The following is a 10,382-nucleotide window of genomic DNA, read 5'->3' as shown; positions in this document are numbered from 1 at the left end:
GTGGTTTTAGTGCTATTATAACTGGGGTCACTGCTTACTCTGCTTGCAGCAACACACCTCTGAATGGCTACTAGTGTAGCAAAGAAAGACATTAATATTAATGTGCCACCTCTATAACTACTTTGGGAGGAAAAGGGCTTTAATATCTCTTGGTATGTCTTGATTAACCAACTCTACACTGCCTGCCATTGCCTCAGGTACAGTTATGCAGAATTGATCAGCCAGTCTAACTTGAGGAAGAACCAAGGAGGAACACATTTGTGGTGTAAACGTGTAGAACGCTAGACATTTACCTGAGAGCATTGCTCTACTTAGCATCATGCACTGGAACAACCCATTCCTCAAGAGGGACTCAAACTTTTGTCCATTTGAGTCGTCAGGACAGTCAGCACCAGCTGGCAACTGATCATCGGAGCTCTGGATTAACACACATACTGCAAGTTCTGCCCTGTGGACCGAACTTAAGAATGATCCAGGTTGTATCCTTTGGTGATGTGTTTAGTTTCATAAATCTTAATCAGTTCTGGTGTTACATTGAGACAGACGCTAGTTGCATCATGTTTGTCACCTTTGCACGCCATGGAAACGCTGATTTTAAAAGATGTTCATCTCACGTGTAAAGGTCTGAAAGTCGTAAATGGTAATGTTTGTCAATGGGTACGTTGATAACAGTGTGTGCACTAAAGAAACCTCGCAACAATTTCGAAATAAAAGGGCCACACTGTTGGTTTTACCTCTGGTGGAGTAAAACTGTGTGTCTTGAACACAAGGGAGTGGCACTTCTTCTGGAGGGTAGTCAAATGAGGCAGCTCAGTTTGAGGAAATTCTGCCTGCTATGAGTCAGTCGAGATCTCTGGACCATGCAGTGTTCAGTCCTTGTGACAAATAAAGCCTGTTGTTCTTGGAACCACAGCAACAAGATATAACTGAGAGCTTATAGAAATGCCTAACGCATTCTTTTTAGGCTTTGGCTTTCAGTGAGTACCATGAGTTAATAGTAAGGCTCACTCTAGAATGTTAATGTGGGGTTTACTTGTTGGATCCAGTTAGCATGTGGATAACGCTCAGTAATTCTCCAGTCACTTTTATAGATTATCATAAAGCAGAAGATTGTCATACCGCAATCGCTTAGTGATGGAGCAGTGTTTTCTGTATCTCAGTCTTCGGATACAATCATTAAATAATCCTCGCCACTGGACGTATGGACCTTTGCTAGTCAACAAAGAGAAATAAGGAGCAATCATCTACATAACAATAAATCATTAAAGACTTTTTGTTCAGTCAATAAAGAGAGTTAGTGTGAGTTAAAATAGTTTTTATTTTCAATTATTTAGTCTTTCATCAGTTTATCCATTAGGTTTTAATCTTTAAATTTCATCATTAAAAGTAAATATAATCCATCAATTGATATTGATTATAAAATAGAAGAAAATGCTTATTAGATTCACAGTTAATATAGTAATAATACAGCAAGCGTGTTCCATAAAGGAAATCTTCAAATCTAAATTCATTTGGGCTATAGAGAGAAAAGGTGTCATTTCGAATACCCAATAAGGAATTCTGAAGAGAGATTCAATGCACAAGCATAACGCCTTTGCATTTCAGAATGGAAAACATTTATTCATAAATCAGCAGACATAACAGAAATAAGCTAAATAACCGCTTGTGTAGAAAAGTCTAAGAAACTCATTGAGTCTTCTTCCAGAATGTTGGGGAAGGAATCCACAATCCAGCGAGCTACTCCAGTAGCGGCCCTTGAAGGGAGTTCCGTGGGGCGGTGAGGCGGGGCGGGGGAGGGGCAGGGTGAGGTGTAGTAAACACCGGAATATGGATGAACGGAGGTAAGTACACATTTAAATGAATAAAACTAATTTCGTTGCTCGCCCTGCTTCGCATTTTGCGATGCAGCGCGCACAACAAAATTTGTTTTATTTATTTATATTCCGGTGTTTACTACCCTCCACCCTGCCTCTCCCCGACCCCGCCTCACTTCCCCATGGAACTCCCTCCAAAGGGCCACTACTGAGCTACTCTATGAACATGCACTAATATCAACAAACAAATTCAATCTTGCAAAATAATTTTCTTTCATCTTCTTCATCCTCCAATAGAATATCAGCAAACTCCTAGGAATAAACAAACTCTCCATTTTCTCATAGGAGCAAAATAGGCTTTCAGACATTAAACCTTGAAAAGTTACAGCGTTGATATTCTGTGGTCCAGACGGTTCTTCCCATGAATCATCCTTCCGGTCGCTTCCTCTCCTCCCAGTGACAAACTCACTATCAGCTTTTTTGTTACAAAACAAGTGTTTGACCAGATTTAACAAGGATTTGCATCGCCCTTGCACCACATAAGGTGATGCAAAACTTAAGTGAGATTTATCAAGCCATGCAAGGCCACAATGCATGGCCTGATATATCTGGAGTAACGCAAGGCAGCGCAAATCATTGGCATGTGTTATTCTGCTCCAGTGAGGAGTTCCATGGGTGGTGCGTGGTTGTTCCCCGCGCATCAACCCATGGATTTTGGCGCATTCCCATATTTACCATGAGTGATACACCTGAGAATGGGTAAAAATGCAATGCATCCCCAAGTGAGACATACAGGGGAGATTTCTTCTTATTATTTCCTCTTTCTTTGTGTGCTGTATTCTGCAGCACATGTAGAAAGAGAAAAATGCCTCTGAGAATTGTTTTTGTTCATTAATGTGTCCGTTCCTGCTCAAAAACAATCCTGCCTACAACCCAGGGACCCTTCATCATGATTCAAGGGTGCCTGAGTTGGTACTAAGCAGGCAACAGTGCGCCAGCGATAGGGAAGGAATGTACTGTATAATGTTAAGTATGGCACATTCCTGCCCTTTCCCATTCACTCAGCGCACCAAAGTGGCTTGGTGCACTGTGCTGCATGAAAAAATTATAAATATGGGTAATGGCCTTTTGAGGGATACTTCTAACCACAGATTTTTCACCTTTTGAATAGGTACCAAAGCAGTACCTACCAAAGGTGGCGGGTCTACAGAGTAGACTCAAATAAAAAAAATCAGCAGAACCGAGCAGGCAAAGTGCCGTACTGCTGGATATAGTTGTCAAGAATGTGCTGTCTTAATGTGCAGTTCCTCTTTAATGAATGGAATCCTACTAGATTTTCAGATGTGACTTTGGCTCATTGATGGAGATCCTCAATGATGTGAAGAGGTTGGTCGTCGCCTTAACATGTTACATGACTCCCTATTGCAAGCCTGCCTTCAGCAGCCAGTCATTCAGGTACGGGAGTGCATGCAGGGTCGGACTGGAGGAAAAATAGGCCCGGGGAACAAAATAAATACCAGATAGCTAAAAAGGTGGTCCACATTTTCAAATTAGGCCACTTTTGAACTTGTAAAGAAACGCTGTCTGAGTATTTTAAAAGTTATGGGAGACTCCAAGCATTTTTGTTTGCTGCAGGCAATGTTTGTTTTATTATCAGAGAAATCAACTGTGAAAACTGGCCTGCTTGGCTATAAAACAGGATTAACAAACTGCGACAAAAACAGCCTACACACTGATCTGTGAGACCAACCAATCGGGCTGATTGTCATATAGGCCAGTCTGACCCTCAATACATGTACTCCCAACTTCCGAAGATGGGCACCACCCTCACTTTTTTGAACACCACAGGGGTCAAGTGAGCCTGAAGGGGAGCACAAAATGCAGATAATTCCTATTAGACTGAAGGATGGTTATATGAATATACGCATCCTGAAAATCGAATAACAATATCCATTCTCCCGGGCCCAAAGCAGATAGAATTTGAGCCAGTGTTAGCATGTTGAATTTGCCCTTTCACATGAAGGCTTTCAATGGGCGATGGTACAGTATATGCATATGTCCCTCATCCTTTTTCAAGACAAGGATGTAGCTTCCATTATCTTTCCCATAGTCCTGTACCCATTTTATGACACCCTTGAAATATAAAAGATCCTGTGTTAGGGTCTTCAAGTTCTCTGCCAAAATGTAACCTGGTGTGGGGGGGGTGGGGGAAGATGGGAGGGGGGAGAAACAAAGGGTACAGCATAGCCAATTTGAATGATGTGTAAAACCCATTTATCTGATGTAACGGATCTCCAGCTAGGAACGAAACATGAAAATCTGGCTTCCAACAGCATGGCATGAGTCATTGAAGAGAAACTAAACCAGCTTGATAACCGCTGCAGTAGAAGAGTAGGAACTTAATGATAGGGCATCAGTGCACCAGTTTGGCTGTGGCCCTGTGCTGTGTCTGCCGGTGTTAATTCCATGGAACCAAAGTACCAGATTGTCTGCTGTACCACTGCTAGGAAAGGTTGACACTCCCTGTAGGCTAGCCCTCTAGAAAAGCCTCTGAATTTTCTGAATTGTTGGGGAAATTGTTTTGCTGAATGTCTTTAAATCTTTCCAGTACAGAGTCCTTTTTTCACTGAATACTAGACACTGGATCCTATTTATTTAGGATGCTTGCACATCACCAGAAAATCTAGTAATCTAGTCATCCTCATCCATGTGCACATTTTAAGCACAACACTGAGTCAAAAGACCTGCCAATGGAATCTGTAACGCACATGCCACCACAGATTACAAATCTAGCTGCATTTTGTCCATCATGTATCACCTGAGCCAGAGAAGCTCTGAGGCCATCTGCAATCATCTGCAAGATCTTGCGGGCTATGTACCAAAGCACATACTTTTAACTGCCAAGTAAACAAACTGCATTTATTGATCCAAGGGCCAAATCTTCTTTTACCAAATGTGTCACACCTTTTGGATTCCCTATCTCCAGGATTGTTCATAAAGGAATTAGGATTGGGATTCCTAGTTGAAGACTGTGCAAGAAGGCACACAGGTGTAGGGTGCTTGCTTAGGAAGTCTGGATCACCGACTGCAGGTCTATTTAGCCTGGCTACTGGCTGGCTGACTTGCGGGCAAGAACAAGGCTTGGACCATGTAGCCATCAAGGAATTTGTGAGGGCATCATTATATAGTACTAAAGGTTCTGACAACTTTGGCCCTGGTTGGAGAATTTCTGTCAGAATGTTTGGCATTGTCCAAATGTACGGCAATTGCACATATAGCACCTCAGCTTCTGACCCGGATCACCACTGCAAACAAGGCATTTTTTTCTCCATTGGTGGCCCATGCGGCGACTCAAGTTTAATTTCTGGGGAGGTGTAAAGCCCACTCGTATTTTAGAAATCCAATTAAAGTGCATTATCAGTATAGTGTAGAAGGAATAGCCCATCCCCCTCCTCATCAATGTCCAGAGGGATCCTATGTGTTCTTGTATAAGGTCAGAATCAAAGCCAAAAAGAGAACGGAGAGTCTGCTAGTAGTTGTGTTGTCGTAAAAGTGCTGGGTTATAGTCAGGCCCTTCAATAACTGGTTTCCCTTTTGTAATTTCATAGCAACATTGTTCATGCTGGACACTGACACTGGACATTCTATCGGCTCTGGTGAGGTCAGTTTCGAAGCAACAGGAACCATTGTGGATCTTGTGGCCTGTACTGCAGTCTGGCACCATGGGCCTGAAGGCACACCAGAGGGAGTCTGAATTACACCAAAGATTTGTTGAAGCAGTGCCTCCTTGAATGCTGCTATCTGCTACGGGGTTAACGATGAACTAGGGAACTTGAGGCATGCCGGCTGAGGGATCTGTTTTGGAACTGGGGACTCCAAAGGGATGCAATGTTCATCTTGACAGGCTTGCACCTTCTCTTTCGTGCTATCGTGGCAGGATGAGATCGAGTCCTGCTGTGCATTTTCGTGTTTGTGCTTGGACTTCGACTCACCTGAAGACTTCAAGTGAAAAGAGGATCATTCATAGGAACAGCCTGGTGACTGCACTGAGGCCATTCCTGTGACTTGGTGTGGGTGTGAGGTCTGCGCTTTAAGTTTGACCTCTGCTTGTGTTTGGTGATGTAAAGCCTCACCTCCTTGTTCTGGATCACCTTTGGGTGCATGAGGGCACACGTTTCATGGCTTAGAGTCATGGCAAGTTACCTGTTATCAAAGACACAGTTTGTGAGGGTGAGTAACTGACATATGCTTCCTGCTGTCTCAGCACTGGTTGAAGTCTGTAGATTTTGGAGAAGACATTGTTCCATAGCACACTGTCTGTTTTGTAAATTATCAAAGATCGACAAAAGTCAGGACTTGAGCTCTGACTCTGCTTCAGAAGGTGTGGAAAGAAAGGAAATTACATCAGTTGGCAGGGGTGGGGCTTATATGCAGCTCTGCTCCATCACTTTAGCGGTACAGAGCTAATGCGCTCATAGTGCCTCATGACACCACCTGCCAGCTCACGAGAGCACTGCTATTGAAAAGGCAAGGAATCTGCAGTTAGAAGTATCCATCAGAAATCTAAAATATAGGTTAAAGCACTTAGCACACTCTCTCAATACTTAACAATATTCTTTAGTTGTGAGATACAATTGTTATCACTGTTAGGGTGGTGCCTAAATTAAACTGTCTCATTAATCTGCTTTTTCTAAACATTGATAATGCCCGATTTTCGGTGACCATATTATAGAAGAATATTGTTATACAATTGTACACATGTATACAAGATAGGGAAGAAGAATAAAATTAAGCTGCACACTGTGTGACAAAGTACAGGCTGTGCTAGAAATTCCACTATCGCTTCCACTGCCATTTTCTGTAACAACATTTGACCTGCATGACGTGCAGTCATCTCCACAAAAATCACATGATGAGCTTTCTTTCAGCACCTTTGAAGTGTACAATCTTGTCACTTTGGTTCCTGAAAAATAAAATACGTACATTAAAAAATGCAGAATACAAGGCAAACAACAGCTAGACTCTAATGTTGACGGCTCATATCATACTGAATCAAGACGTCTCACTGAGCAGCAGTGATGTTGGAAAATCTTTTCAGAGAAGTCATAGGGATTGTGAAAAATCCAAGCGTCCTACAAAGAATAAGTGCAGTACTCATAAGGAGAGTGGTAAAGGTGGTACAGTTTGGAGCACACTGTCACAAATATATTACTAAAGCATGGTATGATAGCCCATCATCGTTTATAGACAGCACATTTCAATTAAACTTGCTACGAAATTTGCACAGACATGCAATTTAGTGATAAAACTCTATAGGGCACAAACAATAGACACTGTTTGGAGGCTTAGAGAATATTTCTCATCTGTGCATCACCAAGTATAATCTCTTGTTTTGTTTTCATGTTAATATAATTTGAAATATTTGTACAGTTCATCTACAGGTATTTAAATGTTGTTGTGTGTTATGAAAAAACAGACATCCTATAGCCTTTCCTTTCACACTTACTGTACCCCAGCATGATTGTCACATTGTGCACTTTACAAAATCCTCTCACTTTGTAGTCGGAGAAAGAAAAGCAAACAGCAATCTCCATGTAAAAATAATAAGCAGCAATTTGTCAGACTACATAGCCTGACATTTGACCATTGCCTTCGTATGAACAGCAAATGTCATAAGATAAAAACAAAATTTAAAGGCATCTTTATAGCTCATTCACCTTCTGGATTCCAGCATGATTATTTTGGAGGTATTGCAGCACCTCCAGTACCCTTACTTTCAGCAACTTTGCAGATCAGTAACACAGGTGAAAAGCTAACAAAGAATTTCTCTTCAAATACGTTAGTGTTTTTAATTTGGTGCGGGTTACGTCCCCCAAAGAAAAGTCTGAGCCCTGTAATAAGGAAACTCAAACAACGTGCACTGCAACCAGGAAATAAGCTAGACACGGCTGAAAGTTCACGGGATTGTCAATCGTCTATTTGAGCATTTTACTTTCTTGAGGTAACAAAGTCAAGGTTAGTTGTGGGGTGGACAATTAACTTTAAAGAGTACATGTCTCAGCACAATACACCCAGTAACATTATCTTTTAAATACAAATAAACAAGATGCCATTTTAAATTAAATATAATTAATACAAGGTGGTGTGGCCAAGCGCGAGGCTAAGATAGCTGCTTGTGGCTGAGCTCCATACCCTCGTCAGCGCAGAGTGCTGTCCAGGACGCCTCGAATGCGGATATAATTACACATAACCTTAACACGAACCTTGACCTGTTCTCAGGCCAGGACACTCCCCCCCACCGCTCCATTGCTCCCTGCTGGTGCTGTGTCCTCTAGCTGCTGCCCCTCGCTGCTGCTGGGAGTTCGAGGCCCTCCTCCACCCGCAGGCTCCCGCCTGCGCCTCATACCTGGTGGCCCAGTGGTGGGCGGTAAGTATTCGGTCTGATCTGCTGCCTGGCTCCCGTCTTCTTATTGTATTTGTTGCCTGTTTTCTCTGTGCGCTGCTTTACTGACTGTTTTTCATATCTTTATTGTACTTGTTTCCTGTTCTCTCTGTGCGCTGCTTTACTGACTGTTTTTCGTATCTTTATTGTACTTGGTGCCTGTTCTCCCTGTGCGCTGCTTTACTGACTGTTTCTCGCATTTTTATCGTATTTGTTGCCTGTTTCCTTCTGCTGTGCTCCCCGCATTCCTTTACCGCCGCTGCGCCCCCTGCGGCCCCACCCCCCTCCTCTCCCATTCGCCTCCTGCCACCCGCCTCCCAACTGCTCCTCCCTCCCTCCACCCCTTCTTTATGCAGGATGCTGCGCGGCGAGGGTGCGAACCTTGACCTGTTCTCAGACCAGGATGCTTCCCCCACTGCCCCAGCGCTCCCTGCTGGGGCTGTGTCCTCTGGCTGCTGACCCTCGCTGCTGCTGGGAGTTCGAGGCCCTCCTCCACCCGCAGGCTCCCGTCTGCGCCTCATCCCTGGTGGCCCAGCGGTGGGTGGTAAGTATTCGGTCTGATCTGCTGCCTGTCTCCCGTCTTTTTATTGTATTTGTTGCCTGTTTTCTCTGTGCGCTGCTCTACTGACTGTTTTTCGTATCTTTATTGTACTTGGTGCCTGTTCTCTCTGTGCGCTGCTTTACTGACTGTTTTGCGTATCTTTATTGTATTTGTTGCCTGTTCTCTCTGTGCGCTGCTTTACTGACTGTTTTTCGTATCTTTATTGTACTTGTTGTCTGTTCTCTCTGTGCGCTGCTTTACTGACTGTTTTGCATATCTTTATTGTACTTGCTGCCTGTTCTCTCTGTGCGCTGCTTTACTGTTTCTCGCATTTTTATCGTATTTGTTGCCTGTTTCCTTCTGCTGTGCTCCCCACATTCCTTTCCTGCCGCTGCATCCCCTGCGGCCCCGCCCCTCTCCCATTCGCCTCCCAGCTGCTCCTCCCTCCCTCCCTTCTTAATGCAGGACGCTGCACGGCCGCGCAGCGGGCGCACCACTGGCGCGCCAGTTGCAAGCCCGTCTGCGCCTGTCCGCGCCTGGACCACGCCCCACGCCAGAACCCCTGGACCCCGCACTCCCCACGCACCATACCCAGCCTCAGCTACGACGCCGACTCCCTCCACGCTCTCAACACCAGCCGAGACCAACGCTGCAACCAGGCCGCCCTGAAACGCATCCACGGACCCTTCTCCTGCCGCAGCTGCAGCTTCACCTGCGACAGAACCACCAAACCATCAAGGACCAGACCCAACCACCTCCGCTGCATACTCCTCAACACCCGCTCCGCACGCAGACACGCCATCGAGCTCTGGGACCTGCTCGACGCCACTGCCCCGGACGTAGCCTTCCTGACCGAGACGTGGTGGAACGACTCCTCTGCTCCAGACATCGCCATTGCCATCCCAGACGGCTACAAGATCTCCCGCAGGGACCGCGCCAACGGCATCGGAGGAGGAATTGCCATCGTCCACAAGTCGACCCTCAAGGTCACCACCCACGCAGACGACACCCTCAACGCTGCCGAACACCTGCACTTCCGGATCCACACCGACCCCAACACCACCCTCAGAGGAACGCTCGTCTACAGACACCCCGGACCCCGGACCCAGTTCAGCAACACCATCGCCGACCTCGCCAGCACCCATGAACTCGCCTCCACGGACTACATCCTCCTCGGGGACCTGAACTTCCACCTCGAGAACAACCTCGCCAACCTCGTCACTGCACCCACCCACGCTGCCGGCCACATGCTGGATGCCGTCTTCTCCACAAGCACCCACGTCACCCTCAACCACACCACCGAACCCCACTGGACCGACCACTGCTGCATTCACTTCACCTTCAAAAAACCAACCACGCACCACCGCACCCAACAGCTGCCTCGCCGCGGCTTGAGCAAAGTCACTGAAGACCAGCTGCTCACCACCCTCTCCCAGAACCCACCCACCAACCCCACCAACCCAGACGCCGCAGCCCGCAACCTCAGACAGTGGATCGACGACTGTGCCAACACCCTCACCCCACTGAAGAAACCCCCCAACAGCCACGCCAGCAAGAGAGCCACCTGGTTCACCGACGAGCTCCT

At 45.7% G+C, this 10,382-nt stretch overlaps 1 protein-coding gene across 1 annotated transcript in view; it reads right to left on the bottom strand.

The window, feature by feature from the left end:
- Positions 1–1,300: 1,300 nt before the first annotated feature.
- The window catches only part of LOC146817360 (CD109 antigen-like), a 1,044,213-nt gene continuing 1,035,131 nt past the window's right edge, over positions 1,301–10,382 (bottom strand). Inside the window, exon 33 of the mRNA XM_085610952.1 lies at positions 1,301–6,777. Coding sequence (XP_085467078.1) covers positions 6,557–6,777 — 221 coding nt within the window. The 3' untranslated portion in view covers positions 1,301–6,556. The remainder of the gene's footprint in view (positions 6,778–10,382) is intronic.

This window comes from Triturus cristatus, chromosome 6, assembly GCF_964204655.1.
Source record: "Triturus cristatus chromosome 6, aTriCri1.1, whole genome shotgun sequence".
NCBI lineage: Eukaryota > Metazoa > Chordata > Amphibia > Caudata > Salamandridae > Triturus > Triturus cristatus.
Note: the sequence above shows the minus strand (reverse complement) of the source record. Positions and strands in the feature narration are given on the sequence as shown.